A 24,497-nucleotide genomic window follows, 5' to 3' on the forward strand; every position below is an offset into this window, starting at 1 on the left:
TAGGGAAAATCAAATTTAAGAGTACAAATCTTACCTTAAATTCATGTTGCTTTTGAGTGATAAATCATAGTGATCTGAGTACAAATGTCAGTTGAAAAGCTCATTGATAGAGACTTTCTTATTCCCTTACCTCACTTCCAATTCTTTTAGGTAAGCACAAGTTTTGAGTTGTGCTTCTCTTTATATACCAGGAAAAACTGATTAAGAAAGCAGATGGCTCATTTGAGGATTCGCAGTAAACTCATAAGGCACATTCCCAGCTAGGAGCTGGGAAGGTGCCTGGTTGGAACAGGAGCTGTAGTGGCAAGCTCTGCTTCTGCCCTCTCTTAAAGACTTTTGAATCCAGCCCCTCAGTAGCTTCTGAAAGGTCAATAGACTTGTTGAGGCTTGGGAAGCACTACTCATCTGTTGATCAGAATTTTGTCTGCAGTATCTGAGAAAGTCTTTCTTGTTTTGGTCAGAAAAGAAGGAATAATTCGAGGACAACAGAAAAATAATTTTCATATATGAAATGTGACACTTCCAGTAGACTGCTATTGTGGTCACCTCAAAGCTCTTAAACACAGCAGTTCCCAGAGGTGAGCTGTTCACAGATGTGAGCTGCTCTTTGACTATAGCATGTTCAGATGTTTCAGCTTTTGAAATTGTTTTCCTAGTAGTTTAAAGTTGCCTCTGAGATGATGAAACTGTGTGAAATATCGAAGTGTGCGAGTGATTTATGAAATATGATTTACATCTTAGGTGGAAAATGAAGAGTTGAGACATCTCATGTGGTCTTCAGTTCTATTCTACAAGACTCCTGATGTGGAAGTGATGGCTTGTGTGTTTCTCTCAACAAAAGCTATTTACTTTCTGTTGGATGATTCTTTCATTCATGCTGATGAGCACCAGTCAGGTAAGATAGCTATTTTGATCCTTGATTAAGGTTACCAGCTTGATGCCTGTCTGTGCATTTGTCTTCGGTTTAAGTTCCAGTTTTGCTCAATACTTATGTGGACCTCTTAGATGTGGGAGAGTGTGGCACACTCTGCCATATGTGAGGTATTCATATGAGGCTTGTGTATTCAAAAAACAGAGTCTGAAGTCGCGACTTCTCAGACAGACCCTTCCATGTGCCGTTGTATCCATGCTTTTCTCAAATGTCGTTTCATAATCCCTGGCATCACCTGGGCAGCTAAAGGCCCTTTCATGACCAAAATAAGAAGTGAAGGGTAGTGAAACTCAAGGTGTGCACTGGATTTGTGTGAGTGGTTTGTTAATACATTGGCTGATTTGCATCTGTGATGTGACGACTCCTTCAGGAAACACTGCGAACAGATTTGCTTGTATTTGCTTGTGAAATTATTAGCCAGTATAATTCATAATAATTCATAATTTCTTCTTCCCTGTGGTAGAGGTGTAAGACTTCTTAGAATTATGCTTGTGGAAAGTGTATTTTTACTTTTTTATTGTATATTCTTTTTCAACAGATTTTTGGAACAAAGAAAACTCGGACTGTGAAAACAGTTCTTTCCACCTCTCTTGCTGTTTTGTGCTAAAACTTAATGATCTGCACTCAGTAAACGTTGGCCTGTTTGACCAATACTTCCGAATTACTGGCGAGTACATCACCGTGTGCTTTAAATTTCTCCAGTTCTGTTTTGTCTGTATATTCTTGTCTTAGATAATTCCTATCTTTATTTTATTAGTGAAATGAAAGAGTGTATAATTTTTTTTATGTTGCTTTTTCTTAAAAGAATTAATATAATACTAGTGCTTTATCAGTAGACTGATAATACTGTCTTACAACATCTCGTAATTGAAGTAACTGGGAAGCTTAATATCAAGTGTGTTTAAAAATTCTTCTATCTTAAAAACACATCAAAAGGGAAATCTAAAGACTTTCTTGTTGTTCTGAGGCTTTGGCTTGTAATGAAGAGTAAAATCAAGGCACTGCTCAAATTGCAAAATGTATAGTTGATGGTTGACTTTTTGGATGGAAAATGAGCCCTTAAAACTTGCAAAAGGAAATGGTGCCAGTTTAAGGGAGTTAACACAGGCAAAGTTTATGGGCTGGTGCTTTGCCTCAGAGTCCCACTACACGAGTGATACATTCCTGTGTTCTAAAATGTCTTCTAATTGTGTGGAGACCTCAGGGTAGTGGAGGGAGAAAATCTCCTGTGTGGAAACAGTTTAAAGTGACCTTGCATATAACAAGCTAAAGGAAAACTGAGGGTGGGTTTTTTCTATAAGTTAAATTGTAAAAATAAGATCATAATGAGGTTGTACCCATGCAGCAATAGTTGAACAGTTAAACTGTTAAGTATACATTATATTTTAAATGAAGAGAAGTTCTTTATTTTTGAGGATTTGTAAGGATTCTATTATTTTCCAAGGATTTGAAAGCTTTCCAAATAATAGTGCATGTTTTCAGGAGAGAGAATTCTTGCAATAAGTCTTTTTTGCCAACAGTTGCATGGTGATTGGACTTACAATAATGCCACATACAAATTTTTGAGTGGTTTATATTCTGTTTTCAGGACATTCTGCAGATCGTGTAGTCACCTGCCTGACAAGAGACAGTTACAACACTCACACCTTCATACAGCAGCTTATGGCAGTTCTGTCATTGCTTGCACGCACACCTTCACCTGAACCAGTAGATAAAGACTTCTACTCTGAATTTGGGAGTAAAAACACAGGTAAGTGGTCTTTTCTGTATGTGATGAGTTATTTGGACATTGTACTTACAGTGTCATTTAAAGTGTACTGACTAAAAACTCTTGAGCGAAATTTATGCATCAATTGTTTCCTGTTTGATACTTTAACCAAATGCCCTGATTTAAATTATCTGATGTTAAATATAAAGTCTTGCATATGTGAAGCTACTGGTGGCTTCTTGAGTCCAGCAGAAATAGCAATTTCATGTACAGTGTTTTGGGGCGTGTAGCTCTCACTGCAAGTTTCAGCCTTAACCTGTCAAGTCTTGTAAGTCTCAAAGATCAGTGATGGTAAAGTCTCAAGGTAAAATTTTTCCTTGCTTGGTCAAATAAAAGAATCCTGTCATTCTGTGAGAATGTAGTGAAGTGAAAACTGGACTTTTCTTAAGGTGTGTTAGGTTAAATTGAAACTTCTTTTGCTCTAGCATTTGGCGTATTTCTGAAGAATGATTGATATCGTTACAGTTTTAAGGAAAAACTATGTAAGCCCCAAAAGTGCAAGGCTTGATGGAAGGTCTTATTTGACCTATTGTAAACCGTGAAAAAAAGCAGACATGCTTTCTTCAAAGTTTGCTATGTAGTATTTCCGTATTTATCTTACAAGGAGTAAGGGACTGTAGTGTCACCTCGTGCCGCTCCAGAATGTGGTGTGGAGCAGAGGATTGTGCTCATCCAGTAGACATAAAAGCGATTCATGTGGAGTCGTCATCTTACTCTTTTTAATTTCTGCCTTTTCTCTCTGCTTAAAAGAAAAGCTTGTGCTCAGTGGTCTGATAATGCTTTCAGTGGGCGCAGAACTGGGGAGTGGGAAGGAGGCAGGGGAGGTGAATAATCTGAATGAGAATCCAGCTGTATTTTCTTTAGCCTCTTCTGCCATTGCCATTAAGCTAGTTATGTTATGCATTGAGAAAGTATTGTATAGTACTAAATAGAGGTATAATAATGTATGTTTCTTGCAGGAAAAATGGAGAATTATGAACTGATTCACTCTAGCAGAGTGAAATTTATTTATCCAAATGAAGAGGAAATTGGGGACCTTGCTTTTATAGTGACAGAGGAGATCGATAGTTTGACTTATCTTCAGTCCCTCAACATCCTTCTGTATGTGTTGGCATTTCAGGTAAATCATATTGAAGGGTCTGCCCAAAACACTAGTTTGCTTCAACCTAAAACACTTATATTAACCAGCTCTGATTTAATCCTCTTTGATGAAGATTATATCAATTACCCCCTACCTGAATTTGCTAAGGAACCACCAAAGAGAAATAGGTATCAGCTTGCAGATATAAGACGAATCCGGGATTTAGATAGAGTACTTATGGGTTATCAGACTTATCCACAGGCCCTTACATTTGTGTTCGATGATGTTCAGGATCTGATGCAGAATTTAACACTGGATCACTTTGGAGAAACTGATAATGTCCTAAAGGGAAATGCTAAAGAAGAAGGCAGCAGGAGTGGAGAGGTTCAGTGGTACATCTTTATCCCAAGCGCAGAAAGCAGGGAGAAACTCATTTCATTGCTTGCAAGACAATGGGAGATCCTCTGTGGTAGGGAGCTACCTTTGGAACTCACTGGGTAGGCATTGCCCAGCTCAGTGATTTCACTGTCTATGATAAGGTAAAGCACAGTGTTTAAGTAGAGAGTGCCAGTCAGGTTATGTCTTTTTAACAAGCAGCTAACCTGGACTCCCTTGCTCCCTAGTGCAGTGAACATTTAGTAGTACATAGTAATATCCCAAAGTGTTAACTGGGGACTGAACTTCTTGTAAAGTCTATTTTTTATGCAATAGTATATAGTGAAAAAAATCATGAGATGTCCTGGGAAACTGTATGGAATAATTAAGGAGTCAACACTAGATACTGCTGTCGTCTAGGGCTATTAAGGTTTCTGCTATTTTTCTGTATATATCAGTCTTGCTGTTCTATACAAATTCTAATGTGTAAATAAAGGTAAATGCTTGTGTTATGTTCAAGTGCAATGTTCTTTGTATGAGAAGTATTTTGGGTATGCTGCTAATGTTTATTATTTAATGATCTTTGTTTCACGTATGTTTTTCTTTGAGGCCAAATGTAATTACTTGCTGCCAATCTCGAACTTAGTAGTAAAATTTGAGCCACAAGCAGGTACAAATTTTCCTATGAAATTTTCATGGGCATTCTTTTTTCCTTATGCTAGGGTAAAAAAGAACCTGTTAAAGATCCACTCAGTATTGTCTTGAAAGTGGAAATACCCAGCATGGGTATAAGAGCATTTTGTCAGCAAATAATGAATTTGTATCTCTGAACACAAAGTCTTTCTTTTGCCTATCTTGTCAATAAAAATAAAGTGTAATTTGACAGTTTTCTTTTGGCTTGGTCTTTATTCAAGTTTATCTTGTGTTTGCAGAATACCATATGGCAGTTCAGCAGCACATACTGTGTTCCTAGAGTGTATTGTGAAGTATGAAATATGGAGCAAGATGAAAGAAAATAGTTTATTCTACTATAGCAAGTTTATATTGGTCCAGAAATAGAACTGAGTCATGGAAACTGAGGAGCTGCAGCTTTTAAACACAGTTTAAGGAGGATTTATTTCAAGTACTATTGCCTCTGCATCAGAAATTAGGGATATGCTTTTCAAGGTGGCATCTTAAACTTGAATGTTCCTGTGCTCAACAAGTTTTAGCCTCCCCTATGACAGTAAAACCCCTGCTCACTATTATGAAGACAAATACTGAGATTGAAAGGTTATTCCATGTCCACTGGGACTGAGAAAGGAAGAACAGCTTTGATACACATCTGTCAGCTGATGTTGCTTAAAACTGATGCTTCTTAAAAAAACATGTAATAAAAATAAGGTTGGAAGACACCTCTGGAGGTCCAACATTCAGACTTGGAATGGGGCAAACTTCAAACAGTCAGTGGAAGGATGACAAAGATGCAGGCAGCCAAAGTCAAATTTTGTACTGCAGGATGCGGAGGAGTTCCCTAGGCGACCCAAGAGGTGAGGAGCATTACTTGAGTGCTGCTCAGTTCACGCTAGCAGAGGAAGCCTAACCCCTCTCAAGTGTAGACTGAACTGAACAATTAAGGTAGGTACTGTAGATTCTTAGGGGAAACTAAATTTTCCTGTACTTTAGAGGTTTTATGTTCCCTGAAATCTCAAGGGTACATATGGTCATTTAATTGTCATTATGTAGAAAAAACCCCTAATTTCTGAAATAAAAGTCCTAGGGATAATATAATTAAAAGCTTAGGCCTTCATTAGTTCTTTCTGCAGTAACTCGATTAATCACTTGTAATTCTCATAGGTCACACTAAGAGGAGCCTGTGGCAACTCAGTCTGATCTGCAAGCGTTTGAGAACTGAGCAGATGATTTAAAATATGATTTATGGTTTAAGTGAATGCAAAGGGAATCTATAGTAAGACGTTTTAAACTGCCTCTTGTACTACGGGTTACACTTGTTTCTGGATAAGTCAACTCTGCTTCCATCTTATCGGTAAGGTCTGTCCTAGGGGAAGCCTTGCGCTTGAGACAGCCCCGAGTCCTGTTTTTAAGGGTCCTTTGTAAAGCCCAGCTGTTCAATTGTATATCATAGAATTGTGTATTAGAATAAGCAAGGATAATTCCCTACTATTACATAGTTTGAGCAGTCAAGGTCTCCAGATTTTATTGCAGTGAGAACATAAATCCACTGCTGTTTAAAACAAATCTTGCCTCCATTGGATCAGATTATTAATCCAGGGAACAGGTGAAATTCCACCTTGAGAATCTAGGTAAACACTGATCACTTTTTAAAATTAACAATGTGTTCAGTGATTCATTAGATATGCGCTGCTGTATTTCTTGATTCTTCCAGTAAGTACTTCATTTATGGAGCTATGAGAATTTTTTGTTTTCAGGGCATTTTTCTGTGTCATCTGCTGAGGTTCTGGCCAAAGGTTTTAAAACCTCCCTTGTATTACAACTGAAAAATTGTAAATCAATCTCATTAGGAAGGAAAGTCAATGAGGTGTGCTGACCTGAGCTAGACTGTTTTCTTTGCAAGAAGAAATGGCAGTGTGACCTGTGTCCTGTCTATCCTGTGTTGATTCCTGTGCTGCTTTTAGAGCACTCTGATCTGACTGGAGATATACTGAACGGTAATGTGTTTACATCAGCCCTTTTAACTTGTTTTCCTGTTGTTTGTCAGCTTTGATAAGGACTTGATTTTGTTTGTTGTTTTGTTTTTTAAGAAAAAAGTGACAGAAAATGCCAGTTCTTCTTACCTGAATGTCTCTAATCAAAAACTGTGGTATTAAACTTTTGTATGTTCAAAGATTAGGTGGAGAAGCAGCCACATGAAGAAAAGCATGAAGTGTGGTTCAGAGCAGACAGACTACAAACTTCTGTTTCCTGCTGTCTGCCTGATAATGCAGAGCATTTATTAACTTGGAAAGCTGAAGACTGATATGGAAAAGGGGGGCTGTGAAACTCATCAAGGTGCTAAAGAAAGACTGGCCAACACTGGTAAAACCTCACCTGAACAGATGCGTGAAGAGTGATAGCTGGAGTTAGTGCACTGGGCAGAGTGCTTGTGCTTCAGCCTCTAAGATCTCCGAGAGGGAGTGGTGAGAACTCCCAGCATCTCTGAAGTTGTTGAAAATGCTGAGATAGTGGGATCCCAACTCTCATCTCTCTTGTGCTCTTCTCGTTCAGGGACCTCAGTGCAGTCCTCAGCAAACTGCTCTAGCTATAGTCAAGCACGTAAAACATAGAAGGGGCCTATAGTTAACAGTATGTGAAGGATAAGCAGCACCACTATGGGATAAGAGTGCCCTTTGGTATGGTCATGTGAGCAGGTGCTGAATTTCAGTAACTCAGCCTGTTTTTTCAAATGGTTTTCCTCAGACTTCTAATTCATATTGAATATATGTGGGGGATTTAGTGCCTGATTCTCCCAGTACAATCCCAGAGCACTGCTTAATAGATGGCAAAGTTACAAGAGTGAAACCAAGAGATAGAAATATCTTTCACTGACTGACTTTCACTGCTGGATTATGTGTGGAGGAACTGGGAGTCAATAGCAATAAATAGACTAGGACTGGCAGCAGTTTTACTGCTGCCCTTTGAGGTTTTGAACTAACAGGGTGGGAGCAGATGTGGTAATTCCTGAATCACACAGCAACATTGTGCTCGGACAGCTCTACCTGTCTGCTTGGAGTTGGATCACTTTGGAATTGGTCGTACTGTGACCCTTCTGGGTTTTTTTACTTTTATTGGTAAACTTTAAAATTCCTATTCCTTCTAACTTGCTAAGAGACAAAACCCCAAAAAAGTAGCATTGTGTCCTAGTCCTTGCACCAAGAGCCTCAGGGGTGTCTTCAGTAAGTATGATAGAGCTGGCTCTCCCTATTCACTAGCACTTGTGCCTTGGTCTGTTTAATCCTCTGCTAGTACCTCTTCAGACTCACGGCCTTCTTAAAAGTCTGCTCTGAATTACAGGTTTGTATGTTACTTCTCAGAAGAGCAGAGCAAGAGCTCATTTCTCTCTGTGGATGTAACCAAATGGTCAGCTTCCCTAGAAGCTGTGTGGGTGGTAAATTTTTGTCTTGGCTCTGTAATTTCTGTAAAGATTGCTTAAACAAAAGATTTCTATAGCAGGAAATTGCCCAAGCTAGCCGGGGCTGCATGGACTCCACAAAGAAGGACTGGTGACTCAGCATTTTAAAAAGCAGTGTGTGATGCAGGCAGGGACAGGGGAAGGGTTTGTAGTTATATCCTTTGCCTTTACTCAGGCAACTTTTTTTCCCCTTGGAACAGATTGAGCAGTTTTCGCCAGCAGTTTCTTAACTCTGAATCTTTGTGTGTTCACAGAAGAAAAAGTACCAGGTCTTAAATTACTTTAGAGAACCAAACATTTCATCAACATACAAAAAGACTGAGTAAGGAAAAACTCCTGAGCACTGCTGCATGCCAGCAATCTGATGATGATTTGGGAGCCTGAGACCACAAGGTAGATTATTAGTGTTTTGTAGAAGTCATCTGTGTAAGGACCAGAAGTTGAAGATGATACTTGAGACCTATGTCTGTGACTTCAACCACTAAACTAGCTGCTCTCTGCCCTGTGGGCCAGAGACGTTTGCCTGATAAGTCAACCACCATGCTTTCCAAAACAAACAGAAGCCCATGTGCTAAACCTCACAGATAAACACACTGGCAGACAGTTGACAGTTCCTACTGTACACTTTCAAACTGGATTTGTACAATCCTGTTTCAATCTAATGCTGACTAGGATGTGAATGAAACCTGTCTATCTGCCTGTAGAGGGCTATGTTCATGCTCTGTCATGAGATCCTTACAAGTGTTGCCTATAAATTTTGCCTTTGATGAAGGGTTTTTTCCCTGGGTTTTCCTGTCTCACATATTCCTTTAATTGCTAGTGGTATTCCAAGTCCCATGGCTTCATTCTTAATGCACTACTAGGTATTTCCTCTGTAAACTCTGGAAAGTTTAGAAGCAATCAGATCTTGAGCTCTCTGACAGACTTTAGGCTCTGGGGACTGAAATGTTCTGTGCAGATGCCTGTGTATATGAGCTGGTCTCATACAGAAGTGAGGGAACTGTTTATTTATTGGCAATTTTGAAGGGTATTGGATATAACAGTAGAATAAAAAAATTATCCAATGCATCTTGCCTCTAAGGCAAGCCTCTAAGCTTTTTATTCATGTCATCCATAAGAAAATTCATCTATCTGCCTAGGAGGAATGCATATATTAGAAAAGAACAGGAACAGTGTAAGTGGGGCAGTAATTTGTGTATATTTGCTTTGCTGTTTCCATGCTGGTGTTGCCATGTTTGAGGATACTGCCACTGTGATCCACTGCTGGCACCTTTGCACTGTGCATTTTTATTGGTTCTTGGCCACACGCTAACTTGGAGGGAGTTTGGTGTTCACATTACTAATTTCCAGAATCACACAGATCCAAAGTTGATGCAGGTTTTGGTGTTCCGCATCCAGCAGCAGTGATGGGCAAAGTAAGTTTCTGTTCTCTGGGAGCAGTTCATACACAGTGACTGAAGCACACTGCCTGTGTCGCTTGATCAGGAAAGCGGCATCTGATGACAGATGACCTTTTGGGTTTTCAGTTTATGCTCTGCTGCTGTACAGTAGCCCTACTCTGTTTGCATTTTCAGTCTGTGAATCGCTGTCGTATTGCTTGCCTTTAAATAAGGTATAGTCAGATAAGGAAGCTGACTGTGAACCATTTGATGTTGCTGTGAATCTGATTTATTTAATTTAGACAGGAATTTCACTGAGGCTTTCTGTCTTCCCTCCCTAGTTTCCTTGTAGTAGGTCAGATACAGTCATGATAAGTAGCAGTGGAAAGCCTTGGAATCAGCCTTTTTGTGTCCTTTTTCCCCTGTACCGTTTTCAGTGTTGAGCCATTTAGAAAACAGTCTGAAAATTCATTGAAAGATTCCTCTTCCAGTGCCTCAGCGTATGCTATTTTCACCTTAAAAGTTTATCAGTAATCTGTGGATGCCCAGTACTGGTGACTTAATCCCTATGTCATATAGCCAGCTCTTGGAAAACCCATCAACGAGCAGTCAATATCCTTCTGTCCTGCTTGTTTGATCTGTGTATGCCTAGCTGGTAGCATGGGGCAGAGAAGCAGCTTATTCTTCTGTTTACATGGCCAGTCTAGTACCTTCACTGTAGGTGAAGAAAGCATCATACGGCTTCTGTACTAATGTCCCACTCTACAAGGATGTCTCCAGTGTCGATCTGGGACTTTGCCTTCCCACCAGAACTGGTCTGAGCTATGTTGCCTTTGCCTTATTCCACAGATCTGCAGGGTACCAAATGGTTTCCAGAGCTGTGTGAGCCCTTTGACTTTGATGAAGTGGCTCTCTCTTGGGCGTGGTGGTCCCAGGGCTGCCATTGTCCTCTGATGGGACAAGTGGGCTGAGTTGTCAGATTGAGCAGTGGGCTGGTACTTCTCACACGGGCTGCAGTGGATGGTCGTGTGCCTTATCTGCTTCCTGTTAGCACAGTATATATAATAGTGCTGGGTGTTGATCATGCTGGCTGTCTCTGTAGGATGGAGGAAGAGGTAGAGCACAATTAAGAGCACTAGTAAGTACAGCAGTTCTTACATACTTTATATATTAGCACGTGTATCTTTATGTGTATGCAGGGGGCAAAAAAAAACATTAATGCTCTCATTTATGCAAGCACAAGGATAGCTTTCTATTCTGGTTTCATTTAGTCACCTTCATGTCCTATTAATGGCTCAAAAAATTAAAAATCCCTCATTGCTCTGGGTTTTGCTACTAATGAAAACAGTCCTTAGATTGTTCAGTACAGTGGGTTCTCTTGGCAGCGTAGGGAAACAAAGGCCACGTAAAATCTGTCGATAACCGATTCTTAGTTGTTTGTAATGTTCAAAAGGAGAAAACTGCAAACCGTACCTCAGGCTAGCATGTATTTTTTTAATCTCATTTTGGGAGTTTCCTGTTCTGAGTGCTGTGGAAGCGTGCCTTGGATTCACCAAACTGTTAGCAGAGTGTTTGGAAAATTACATGTGTTGCCATTGCTTCCATAGCAGCTGCAAAATGAGATGCTTTTCTTGCTGAGAAATGAAGTATTTTAAATAAATGGCAAAGCCTATCCTAACTGCTTGGTTGATTAGTAAATACATTGTGCTCACATTACTGCTCAGAAGCGTAGCACATCACTCACGTTGTGGTGTTCATGTGTAGTTTTGGGATAGGCAATGGTTGGGTCTGCCTTCTTTGAGGTGATGTGGATATATTAACATCAGTGCTGAAAGGAAATTAACTTACCCTTCATGAATTCATGGTATTTAAGTTAGCCCATTGGATTTGCCTTCAGTTAAGCATATAGTTAACCTCTTTTCGTTCCAATTAGCTGAAAACTAAGGATTTCCTTCCTTCTGTTTTGAACTGATATGTAAGAGGAAATCCGTAGATTTTCCTGTTTTGAGTAAACCTTTTGCTAAGGAGTTGTGCTTGTGCATTTTAAAAAAAGAAAGAAAGAAAGAAAAAGGTGGTATTGAGTCAGACAAACGCTAGAAGGAACAGATTCACTTGTGAAGACTTTGCAGCCAAAGAGCGCAGTGCAAAAATGCTCTCTCCTTTTTTACTTTTAACCTCTGGTTTGTCTTGGATGTGATTCTTAGGAGGCGGTCTTATCTTACAGAAATTTCAGCCTCTATCGCCACCCCTTTTGTGGAAAGGGTCCTGCCTGTAAAAGCATGAAAATGCATCCTCCTGGGTTGCTGGTTTTCTTCTTAGCGGCATGCTTCACTCCCACAGCTAATTGCCAGGGTCAGAAGGTAAGTCTGTTAGCCTTTATTTAATGTTCATTGAATTGTTCTTCATATTTGGGTGGCTGTGTGTTAAGAAACGCTTCTCCTCAGAAGTCGTTTTTTCATTTACATTTAGTTAGGTGCAGAATAACATCCCTAGTTAAACTTCAGGACTGTAAAGTATCTTCTCTGCTTATGTGTAGGTGTGTGTGTATTCTAAACTGAGGAACTAAAAATAAGGTTGAAGGGAACTGCTTGAGTTTCAGATCAGATTAAGTTTGTGTTTATGTTCAGCACTGAATGCAAAAGTAGCAATATGAAAGGAATATACTCAGCATCTTTGTCTTCCACTATTTTCAATATGTCATAGGAGCTTAGCATCAGGCAGAACAGATCTTTAAGTTTCCCAGGAGAATTTAAAGAAAATCAAACTTTAAAACATCTCCTCAAGTTGTTTCTTTGCAACAGAGTACATACCTTTGTTTCAGGTACATTTCCCAGCAGCTCTCGAGTGAGGAGCATGGATTACTTTCAATTTTGGTTTGATTTTGTTTCAGTTGTGTTAATTTCCTTTTGATCCCTTCATGTGTTTATCAGTAGCATCTAGAAAAACATATGATGCCTTCTCTAAACTCCATTGTGAGGTATCACATTTTCTGTAGGCTAGAATTCACACTAATTTTTATTATACTGTCTTCTGCCATCGCCCTTCTTGGGTCCTGCTGTTGGAGGAATGGACTGGCCTACAAAGTCTGAAGCCGTTTGGGGCATTTGGAAATCTTAGTCCCTGAGGAGCGGAGCTATGGAAGAAGGGTTGTCTTGTCTTGAGTGACGAGGAGGGGCCTTGTGGGGAGCAGACAGGCCTATGCTAAGGAAGGTGTGTGTGAATCTGAAAAACTTGATTTCAAATAAGCCAGAGCACTGAAAAGATACTTCATTGTCAGAACTTGAGAGTGTATATATAGAACTTGAGAGTGTTTATGTAGACCCTTTCATAAAAGGGCCATAAATAACTTAATAATCATACAAATAAGGTAAGAACCTAATAAACCTTTAGGCTTCTCAAATCACTTAGGTGACGAGCACAGATGTGAAGAAGTGACTCTACTGATGATCTGGAGGCATGGCTTCCGGGCAGATGGGTTCTGAAACAGTACACAGTACTGTGTTCAGAGGTACAGCCTCACATCATCAGCTGGTGAGATTTAGGTCTCTTCACTTTGAGACACTCTGATTTCTCTAATTACTGAGGTGTCTGGCTTGGCAAGAAACAGTTAAAATATCACATAGTAAGTACCCACTCACAGAGAAGTGAAATGCTTTGAATCGCCTCTGCAGCAGTTGATTTAATCCAGGAAAAATAACTCCTTTTTAGAATTTTTTTCTCCAAAAAATGTTCCCTCTTTCTGGAGAAAGAGAATAAACATTTGAAAGGCTATTATGGGTGACAAGGAAAAATAAAGGTCTAACAAAGTCTTCTCTGATAGTTTAGGACAGCCATTGGCTCTGATTGCAATAGAAGTGCGGGGATTCCACAGGAGGCCTCCATTGGCTTGTCGGAGCCTTGTAGGGGCCATCAAAAGAGACAAGAGTCATTGGGCAAGCTGTTCTTCAGTGGTATTACCGCAGCACTGATTTGTTGGCTCAAACATGACAGCAAATTCGTTAGCCCGATTTTTTTTTTGTATACCTCTTGATATGGGCTGGCAAAGATGCAGCAGATGTGAGAATATTGGAAGCTTTTCTGCTGGGAGGAGGCCAGTCCCATGCTGGGCTGGGAGAGGAATGGAAACAGGTGGGAAACGAGGGGAGTGCTCTCTGCATCCCTGTGCCTCCAGTGCTTTGCAGCTGGGATGGTGGGAAGCACCCAGGGCAACAGTAGATCTTGTGTTAAGTGATCTCTGAGCTTGATTGTTCATCCTTGTGCTAAAAGGTGTCTTCCCTGGACTAATGTAAAGGGTTTGCATGCCCAGGTGACACTAGTCTGTTCAGCTGAAGTGTTATTGAGAACTTCTCGAGGAGCTACATAACTGTAATGACTCAAGCATGTGTCTACAGCTCTGTTTTGTAAAGGGCAAATGCACTGGAAACGTGGTGATTCATTAGATAATGACTGTTTCCAGAACTGGCTCCCAGGATTGTTGGAGCCAAACACTGACGTCCAAATGTGTTTTTTCTTTCTTCCTCGAGATTTTGTGGTGCAGAAGGATTTGTGTTATGGTTTGGGAGGAAAAGATTAAAGGCGAAAGTTAGGGGAATGCAAGTAGCCCTTAAAAAACCCAAACCTCTCGAGCTTATTCTTTTGAGGTGGAATGAGAGAAACACGAGCACTTGAGAAGTAAGTGACATCTGTGTCAGAGTGAGATAAGGGAAGGAAACACTGCAGCATCCAGATGCTCAAATTTGTCTCATCTTGATGTAGAGGACAGTGGTTGCTGGTGCACATGCTTGTGTTTCAGTGCAGGGAGGGAGCACAGTCCAGCTCCAGCAAGACAGAGCTCAGTGTGGACAGAGGCACCCTAGCTCTTAACTTCTTCCAGCTACAACTAGATGTCTTCTGCTTTAAAAACCTCCTTTAGTTTTGGAGCTGTTTGAGACCATCAGTCTTCCTTTTCTGTTGTTTTGTACTTGAAGTGTTATACAGTCCAGGGTTACAGCATCACCTGGTCAGAGTGGTGACTGTTTTCACCCCCATTCCCTGGCATAACCACTGTGCACCTCCCTGCCGTCCACCAGGCAGCATTGCTGCTTCGCGGGGACAGACATTCCCTCTTGCTGCTTCCTCTCCAACATCTTCAAACTTAGAAACAGCAGTCACAGATGAGCCCAAGGGAGCAGTACATCATTGTTTTCCATGAGACTGTACCCCAGGAGCTACCCCTGATTCAAACTGCAGTCTTGTCTTTCATCTTCTTCAGAATTTCAGCACCCAAACTGTTGCATTTATGCCCCTTGATTCCCTCTTCTGCTTTCCTATGAAACAAAACACTCCAGAAAATGACTGCTTCATCAGTTCTGTCACTCAAATAAGATGGGAAATCTTTATGCATTATTTTCCACACAGCTATTTTCTTCCTCTTTCATCTGCCCATTGCTGCTGACACAAGTGTATTTCCTTATAAAAAGGGGAAGATCTTACTGGAAAGCTGCCTAAACCTCATGAAGTGTCCCAGGAAGGTCGGGTAGGGTGGATTCCACAAGAACTGCCTTGTCTTAGAGGACTATAAATAGTTAAAGATGTCTACTTCAAGGGAGAAGTGACATCCCTCTGCCTCTCCCATTGTCGATCTCCGTTTAGAAATGGAGCCACACTGATGAAGGAAAGGGAAGGAAAATGGAACAGTGTGTGAATAGTGTTGTCTTCCTCCACCATCATGACACAGAACACACTTAATGGCCCAACTGTGTCTAACAGCTCCCTCCTGATGCCTGAAAGTAAAGATGAAATAGAAGATTAGAGGGTTTTAATTTGGTGATTTGTGTTCTACATGTTTGTGGTCTTTTTCATACAGATAGGGTGGCTCAGACACCTAATAAAGGTTTGTAGGATGATTCTGATAACATTAATACCATAACTTATGATAAGGCACCCACCTCTGTGTTTTTTCCTTGGATGTCTTCCCATCCTTCTTTCTGAGGTATTGTCTCAGTGAAGGTTAAAGCTGGGATTTGATGGGACTACAAAGGTGGGAGATGTCCTGTTCTGTGAGAACTGTGTGCCTCCTTTCAAATGCCTAGCTTTAATCTGTACACCTAATTTGTACTTGAATCGGCTGGTCAGATGGACTTCTGCCCATCAATGACACTTGAGACCGAGTACTCTGGAGGTGGCACCTTGTTTGTTCATCCATATTAGCTCTGTCTTCTCTGTTTTGCACTGTGAAAAATGGGGAATCTCCTCAGACGGCACTGTGTGCCAGTACGGTGGAAACATAGGGAACAGCAAAGCTGTCCTGCTGGATAAAATTAATAAAGCTGGTGCTCAGAGGACATGGCTAGGTGGATCTGGTGGATCCCAGATTGGTTTTGAGCTGCTTATAATGCAAAGGAGTCCTTGACGTAACGGGTTCCTTGGGGATTCTGCTACCAAAGGAAGTGGAAGTAACTGTATGGTAACGAAAGCCCCAGAGGCACAACTGGAAGTGAAGGGCAACCACAGATGCAGAAATCACTTTCTTCATTGGGCACCATTCTTGCATGGATGGTTGCAGAAGGTGAATCCATGAAGACAGGAAAAAGCTTGATAACTCCAGGCAAAGGGAGCATGGGTATGAGTCAGGAAACTGTTCTAGGGAGATGTCCCTGTGGACCTAGGACTTGAGGGTTATCTCTTAGGAGGTTTTCCTGACAGGGTCTGCTGGCTATCAGCTGGGAGGGCCTTCCTGAGCTCTTGATAACTGATGGGAAGCTGTAGGTTTCCTCCCTTGCCATAGGGCAAATGTATGGGCTTAAGTTCAGAGGAAGCAAAGTTGAGATTGCTGATAGAAATTGAAAACAAGGAGTTCTCGGCATGGGAGAGCTGTTGCATTAACAGCATTGTTCAGAATTGGCTTTAAAAATCCCAGATCAAGGCCTCCTCCCCAAATTTGATCTAATGTTTTTATTTTTAGAAAATACAGTGCCTCTTGAGGTGAGCTGTGGGGTTTTTTGCAGCCAGTGACCTTTCAGGCCAAACACAGCTTGTATCTCCTGTTTTTAATCCGCCATCATCAGTGGCAGACACTGTCTTTTTTTTAGGTGAACAATGAGGTTTCCATGTAGTTGTTTGATTCCAGGAGTTTAGCAATTCAAGGAAGGACTTCTGGGGTAAAATCATGAGCTTCAATGACAAGTCATATGATGATGTTTATTCATGCCGAGACTGTACTTTTTCAATTTCTCTGGCTGTGTTTCATTTGGAAAAGCAAGATTGGTGGGTACAGGGGATGCAGAAAAGCCCTATGAGGAAACCTGAACCCCTAAAGTTGTTCTGGTTAGGTGGGAGGACTCATGCTGAATTTGTCACCAGCCATGTGAATTACCCAAGTCTCCCGCCTCATCTTCTTGCCAATGTTATGGAGTCTTTTTCACCTAGGGTCAAAACATCAAGGACCATCTGAGTGGTCAGAGAGGTGCAGAGCACCTTTCTTTTAAATCTACCACCTCCCAGACCTTCCCAAAGACAATTGCCGTGAGCAGCTCCTGGGCTCTGGGAAGTAGACCAAGCTAAGGCTTTCAGTTCTTCAGACTCACGAAACAGCAATGAAACCACCAGTGAACTGGATCGTTTTAATGCCATGGAAAAGAGAAATAAATGCAGCATTGCATTTAACCCAGTGTCTTGTGGCAAGGGTTATTGATTTAGGGCTTTTCCTTGCGTACCTCTACAACATGTTTGTAAAAAGATCAGCCTAAATTAACAGTGCACAGTTATGATTATTTTAGAAATGGTTAGAATTTTTGCCATGAGGCATGGAGGGAAGATAAGATAGCTGTGATCTGCCCTGTTGCCTTATAGCTGAGATCCAAGTGGAGCAGAACGCAGCATCATGCTGTGGTGGTTTAGTCCATATGAGCGTGTGCTGAACCTCCCAGCAGCTGCGCTGGCCACTGCTCTCCTCAGTGGTATCTAAACAATAGTGCAATGTTGATAAAGATATTAAAGGTTGGAATGATGAGTGGCTAGGGTGAAAATCTACTTTTGGGCTTATTTCCTTTTTTAATTTTCTTTTTAAGTTAAAATCCATGCGGTGCAATATCAAGACAACATTTACCTTGAATACAGCGTGTACTCCTTGTGCTGCAGCACCTAAAATGTTGTGTCCGAGAGGCTGGTTAAAGACAACTCAAGGATTAGGAATGAGGGACTGCAGGTAAGACCTATTTCCTAACCACGGTAAAGTTTTGGTGTAGCCCTGCTATGCAAGGAGTAGTGTGTATGCTTTCAGGAGAAGACACCTGTTTGTTGAGCTCGAAAGATCCAAGGCATTTTATTTTCAGATGCATAAAAATGGATTTATGGCCCCTATTATTGTTGGGTTTGTCTCCTTGCAAATCCCATGGACTTTTTGCTGGGCATAGGATTCCGTGTATGCAGAATAAGTGACATGGTAGTTACCTCTAACTTGCCCTAAACAACCTGAGTTTGCTAATCCTGCAACTTAACAGAGGTCTGTCTAGCACAGAAACCTGTTTCAGACCCAGAATGCCATAGTAGATTATTAGGAAAATAATATAATGATAGTTCCTCTTGTATATCCTCCCAGCTTCCAGCAATAATATTCTGAACTTTTTACCTTCCTAGTTCGCTTTATGACAATTGCTTGTTCATGTGTTACTTGCTTTTATTCTGTTGAGCTTGGCTTTGACAGAGGGAGGGTGAAGGAAAACTGAAATTGCCAGGAAGTTTTTAAAAAATAAACCACTATAGATTATTGTTTGCCTATCTATTCAGTAGTGACTGTTAACTGTTAATATTTAGCTCCATTGTCTACTGTTTTCTGTGATTCACTATTCTGTTGAAATACTTTAAAAATAGCTGTAGCAATTTTGCAGGTTATAGCAGTTTTTGCGCAGACACACATAGGAGCCAGATTGAAGCCAAAGCTGCAGTGCTATTGAGACAATTTCCAAGTTCCTTTTGGGAAGGATGTGGTGCCAAAAATAAAATGAAGTGTAAGAATAATGTGAGGGTATGCAGCTTTTCTGAGAGTTATCTGCTCTTGTGGTCATTGTTGAACTGACCCAAGGATAGTTCTGCACTGAATACATGCAGAACAAGAGACCCTGCCAAAAGCTTGCCTTATGTGTAGAGGCGATGGATGAAAGGTTGAAAAGATTTAGAAAAGGGACTTAAAGGGTTTGCCCAAGATTGAAGAGAGAACCTGTGAATAACAGAGCTATTAAATCCAAACTTCCAGCATCCCAGTCTGGAATCTTGAGTGCAAGACAGAAAGGAACAATTTCTGCAAGGAGACTTTGTTATTTCAGGGTTATTTTAGACGTGAGGTTGAATGCTGAGTCACCCTAGAGATCCTAACTTTGTTTCTATGCTGTCTAATCCTCCAGCATCCAAGGTTTCTATCCTGAATGCCTTCAGACTGCCCAAGGTCCTGCCTCATGTCCAGTCCCTGGCAGATTTCTTGTAACCAATCTTTGAGGCTCAAATTATTTGGCATCCTTAGAGAAGCCATAACCCAAGTGCAAAGTCTTGTGTACGTGTGTGGCAGAGAGAATGAGTGCCCTTCCTTCCATCTGGAGTTCAGTGCACTGCAATGTGATTGCTTAGAAACCCTTCAACGGGCATGTAGTGTATTTGTGCTGTAATTGTGGATCTTGGCTTCTTCTTTTTAAGATACACTGTCAAGTTAGGAGAAAATACCCTTTCCCAGCCAGGGTGTCATCACCTGTGTAAGAAGGAAATTGAGGAGAAAAAGTGCTGTCCAGGATTCTGGGGTACAGAGTGCTATGGTAAGGTTTTCATCTTTTTAAAACACTCTCTAGCTCTTGCATAAGTCAAACTAGTTTTAATGCGAGGCATTGAATATGCACTGACATGACTAATTTTCATTATTCCTCGAACACTCACAAGATCTCTGTTATCTGTCTGGGAGGTTCAAGCTCTAATGGGGAAGGAATCTCTGCTTCAGATGAGCTGAATTTTCTTACATTTAACACATAACCTCCTCTGGTGGAACTTCCTTTTGTCTCTTTTTAAAAATAAGCTTTTGGAAAGGGATGTTTTTGTTCCTCTTTAAGAAAGTTTCCAAAGGAAGAGGAAGATGTTTCTTTCTGACGTCCTTCTAGTCTGCAGTGTGTGTGCCACGTGTGCTTCTGTACAGTCTGGAGTCAGTCAGCCATTCGGCCACAGAAAATACTTAGCAATTCTAACCCAAGGTGAAAATAACCACCCCAAAGCTCCCACTCAGCTTTATGACAAGTAATGAAAATTTCTTGTGTCTTGCCTGAAAAATCCAAAAGCAAGACCTACTAAGCTAAACACTTCTCCTATGATTTACTGGCTGCTGCAGTATGGAGAGAAGCTCTCCAGTCCTGCAGAAAATGGGAGATTGCTTGAGTGCTTGAGCCTGTTCTCACACAAAGTGGCTTCAATAAGCAGCTGGCTTCGTCAGAGCAATCATGAGCCTAAATTGAGCAGAAATTAGTCCCGAGAATTTGGAAGTGCCTCATTCCAAAGGTGTGTGGACACTGTTTTTCTGAGCACACTTCCAGCACTTCATGAAGTCGGGGAGAGCTGAAAATGCTCAATATCTTTGCAAAGATAGCTCCTGTCTGTTCTGAGTTTCAGAACTGCCCTCAGGTGTTTGACACCACCTCTCGCTGATGCTAGCAGCAGTCCTCAATATTGAAACACGTTTCAGTGTCTTTGCTGAATTCTAGTTGGTTATGGCCCATTGGAAATTTTTCTTAGACTTTTATTAAAAGGCTTCTCTTAGCTAGGAGGCAAAATGCTTCTTGGTGACACTCCTGGCCGTATTCACCAGTTCTGAGCCACTGTTAGGTGCATTAGAAAAGCAGGCAGGGACTTCGCTGGTGAGGAGTCCACAGCTTTTGCACAATGGGAATATCTAGGGGGAGAGGAGATGGAAAGGGGAATACAGTGCTGGTTGTTGAATCTAATCTTGTCTGGCCTGTCTCTTGCCTGCTAGAGTGTCCGGGTGGCTCTCAAAATCCCTGCAATGGCCACGGAACATGCTTGGATGGTATGCAACAAAATGGGACCTGCATCTGCAAGGTCAGTGCATGATTTATTCTAAGAGTGATGTGCTTTTGTCAGAGGGAGTTGTACAGCAATTGTGCAGATGTTTTGGATGAAGGCTGCACTTCTGCCTGGAAAGTCATTAGCAACTACTTTCATTCCAGCATCAGTGTCTGTGATTTTCCTGGAGAGTTGGTGTGGTTTGCAGTTGCACTAAAAGAGTGTTGCTGTGGGTATGGATCTGGGAAGGATCTCTAGGGGGAAATGAAGAAAGAATTGTGTGAATTTAACCCTCTAATCATTTTAAATAATCAATGACTCTCTGTGTCTGTAACAAGTCCTGAGATACTTGGCTCCTAATGAGCTGCACGTTTTCCAGACTTGGATGATGTATTTCCCAAATGAACTGGTCCTGCAGCTTGGCAGGCAGATGCTCCCTCTCTCAGGCAAAGCAAGAGAGACCAGAAAGAGAATTTAAGAAGTCGTTTACTCTTTTCTTTGCAGCTCCAGTCTTAGTATAACAAAAGCATAAACCACTCCTGCACATTTGAATCATATACAGCAGTGTTTCTAAAATTTTTAGTTTAATTGATCAATGTCAGACTTGAAACTTTCTCTTACAAACTTATTTTACAGCATGCTTAATGAATAGCACCGTGAACTAAAATCCTACGTCTTGTGCCCTTCTCTGAGAAAAGTTGATTTTGAATTTAATTCAAAGGCACCTTATATCAATTAAAATATATACTGAAGGTCCCTAAGCCCTGTAAAATCAGTGAATTGGCATTAGTGAATTCCAACTTCCTTTTTCAGAGAGATATCAGAAGCCAGCTGGTACATTCCTGTCTGTCTGTAATTAGGACATTGTTTCTTCAATGCCCAGCAGAGTTTTGCTGGCATTTTGCATGCCCTCTGTGTGTCAGCTCTCACTGTGATCTTTGCCATGGGGTGTGGTTAATTCTACTTGAGCACTGTATTGCTTCAACTGTCACAGAAAATCGGAAGTGGATAGAGACTTTGAACTATAACAATGTGTGGAACAATGCAATAATACAGCAAATTAACATCTGGGACATTTTGGGGCCCTTCTAGGAGCAATACAGTGGTTTTGCCTGCCAGAATTGTCGAGATGAAAATCGTTTTGGCCCAGACTGTCAGTCAGGTAAGGACAAGTAATTCAGGTGAAACCTCCACAACAATAACTGAGAGGAAGGAAGGGAGGGGAGGTTGAGTGAGGAAGGGTGCTGGAGAGGAGGAGATGCCTTCTGGCAGTGTTCAGTAACGGGTGTCTTGGCATTTTGTCTTTAGGCCCTTCTCCCTGTTCCATTAGACAAATGATTCGCAGTCTTTCACTCAGATCGGTCCATCTTTTGTATTGTAAATATCTTGTCCCCTTACCAGGTCTATCACGGTTTCCTCTCTGTTTTTAGCCAGGCTGTTTCCTACATCCCTGAAGCATCCAAGCTGTTTTCTAGACTCTTGTAACTCCCCCACTTTTATCCCAGCTTTGTTGCTCTCCCTGCAAAATTAATACAGACATTGCTGCTTCTTATATATGGCATTTTTGGAAATTATTTATGACCAGTGCAGCCTGGCTTATAAAAGGAGCCCTTTTCATCCATCTCCTAGTTCCCTTGTAACACACGGGTGAGATAGGTGTGATCTTGGTGGTTGTGCTCACACAATGACACCGATGCAGGGATCACAGGCGTGGTAGGCTCTCCTAACACTGCCCTCTTCTACATTGACTGCAGGAGACTTAGAGGAGTGGGAAGTTAAAACACGTGCCTGAAGCTGGTCTAGATCTTGCATACAAAGCTGTTCTTACAGGGCAGTACTTTGTCTTCTGGAGCCCTGGACATGTAGTTTGCCCTTTGTAAACTCTGACTGGCATTTTTTAAAGGAGCTATATCGCTGTGAATTATTGGTGGGAAATCAAGGTGCCAAATTCCAGAGCTGTTGACCAATGTGTGCCTGGAGCCCTGTGCACTGCCTTGTAGCTGAAGATGACATTTATCTGGACTTTCCTTGCAGTGTGTGACTGTGTGCATGGAGAGTGCAACAGCGGCGTCACTGGGAATGGAAGCTGTATGTGCTATGAAGGCTACACTGGCCCCAGATGTGACCAAGGTAAATACTTTGGTAGCTGCAGAGGGGCTGTGAGAGTTAACTGTTGTATGTGCTTGGATGCACGTGTTGCAGAAGGAGCTGAGGGGTGATGAATAGCTTGAGAATGTAAAGGGAAGGTGATCTAAGTACTGCAGAACGAGACAGAGGGAAAAGCTGGAGTCCGCACCCCATGCTGTGACAGTGGCCAAGATGTACCATCTCGTGCCTCTGTTGTTTCTCTGGAAAGCAAATAGGCCCTTTCTTCTCTCTAAGCCTTGTGGGACACGGCTACATCAGCTGCCAGTAATTTAGAGCTGTTCGCAGTGTGTGTATCCCCTGGCTTTTGTACCTATCTGGAGGCCTCAGAAATCCACATTTGCCTTCATTTCCAGATATTTCGTAAGGTAAGTTGTATCTTCCAGCAGTGCCCTACGTGCTCAAAGGGAAACTCTCTTTGCTGTGTGATTCCAGAGCTTCCTCTTTGCAAAGGTGTGACATGCGAGGCCAACAGTGAATGTGTGGTAAGGGATGGGACAGCGATGTGTGACTGCAAGCTGGGCTACAGAAAAACTGGGAGCACTTGCCAAGGTGAGAAGCTTCTCTGTGACTTAAATGGTCCTATTTGGATAAGTCTTATTGCACTAGTATCTCGATCAGTGTGAATATAATCCCTAATTCACTGCAGAGGCTTAAGAACCTGATTTTTAGGAATCCCCTTAAGATTAAGACCTAAGCTTTTGTGTCTCCTCTCACTTGGTCCTGAAAGGAAGAAATGAGTTAAGAGTTGCAGGTTCTGTCTAGCACTCATAGGTATGTACTGAACAACCATGACAATGGGATGTTAGTGAGTCTGTACCAGTTTAAATAATTAATAAACTGGAGGATTTCTTTGCGGATCTCAAATCTAAGTTTATGAATTTTTTTTGTGGAAAGACAGTCAATAAAATGCATGTGATTAGCTAGCTATGGATCATTCTGCTTTCACTGTTCTTTTGCATTTTTTTCTGACCAAACTGCAGTTCCATATATCGTCAGATATGACAGAAATTCATAAGTAAATCCAAGCATCCTCTGTCACTCGTACTTCTGTTATGGAAATAACATGAAGAATGCCTCGTCCAAATTCCTCAGATTAAAAAACTCAAAACATTTGCTGTCTGAAGTTATTTTGTTTTCCAGGGAAATTTTAGTAGTTTTATAATACAAATTCCTTATACTCTATTCTTTCCAGGCCTTTTCTACTGTGCTGCAGTAAGTACTGTTTTTAAAACAGAAATATTATTACTCTCACCTCTTTAATTTGCAGCTCAGGATCCTTGTGCTGCTTCTCCATGCTCCCCTTTTGCTGTATGTAATGTTCTTGGACCACGAAAGTATAAGTGCACCTGCAAAGAAGGATATCAAGGAGATGGGAAAATTTGCCAGCCCATAAACCCTTGTGTTGACAGCAATGGGGGCTGCCCAGAAAACTCTACGATTTGTGTTTACAGACGTCCAGGGGAGGTAAGGGCAGCCCACAAGGGTTTGAAAAATGTCCAGGTGAGAAGTTCTTCAAATGAGCTCACCGTGGTGTTGGTCAAATCTGCTCCTCTCACCTTAGATTGTGCAAAGGGAAACGAGGCAGCTCTTTTGTAGGGTAACTTACTGGGTAAAAGATGATGAATGCAGCTCTAAAACCACTGTGTTGCCTTCCC

General features: G+C 41.4%; 2 protein-coding genes across 2 annotated transcripts in view; both read left to right on the top strand.

The window, feature by feature from the left end:
- NISCH (nischarin) overlaps positions 1 to 4,406 on the top strand; it is a gene marked incomplete at its 5' end in the record, with an annotated part of 24,074 nt that extends 19,668 nt beyond the window's left edge. Inside the window, 4 exons of the mRNA XM_009873402.1 lie at positions 742 to 895; positions 1,470 to 1,598; positions 2,520 to 2,681; positions 3,659 to 4,406. Coding sequence (XP_009871704.1) covers positions 742 to 895; positions 1,470 to 1,598; positions 2,520 to 2,681; positions 3,659 to 4,281 — 1,068 coding nt within the window. The remainder of the gene's footprint in view (positions 1 to 741; positions 896 to 1,469; positions 1,599 to 2,519; positions 2,682 to 3,658) is intronic.
- Positions 4,407 to 18,792: 14,386 nt separating this feature from the next.
- Positions 18,793 to 24,497, top strand: part of STAB1 (stabilin 1) — a gene marked incomplete at its 3' end in the record, with an annotated part of 48,920 nt that continues 43,215 nt past the window's right edge. The window contains exons 1-7 of the mRNA XM_009873403.1: positions 18,793 to 18,803; positions 19,330 to 19,445; positions 20,645 to 20,730; positions 21,787 to 21,856; positions 22,729 to 22,824; positions 23,275 to 23,391; positions 24,110 to 24,306. Of these exons, the coding sequence (XP_009871705.1) occupies positions 18,793 to 18,803; positions 19,330 to 19,445; positions 20,645 to 20,730; positions 21,787 to 21,856; positions 22,729 to 22,824; positions 23,275 to 23,391; positions 24,110 to 24,306 (693 nt within the window). The remainder of the gene's footprint in view (positions 18,804 to 19,329; positions 19,446 to 20,644; positions 20,731 to 21,786; positions 21,857 to 22,728; positions 22,825 to 23,274; positions 23,392 to 24,109; positions 24,307 to 24,497) is intronic.

Source organism: Apaloderma vittatum, unplaced genomic scaffold, assembly GCF_000703405.1.
Source record: "Apaloderma vittatum isolate BGI_N311 unplaced genomic scaffold, ASM70340v1 scaffold12597, whole genome shotgun sequence".
In the NCBI taxonomy this organism is placed as follows: domain Eukaryota; kingdom Metazoa; phylum Chordata; class Aves; order Trogoniformes; family Trogonidae; genus Apaloderma; species Apaloderma vittatum.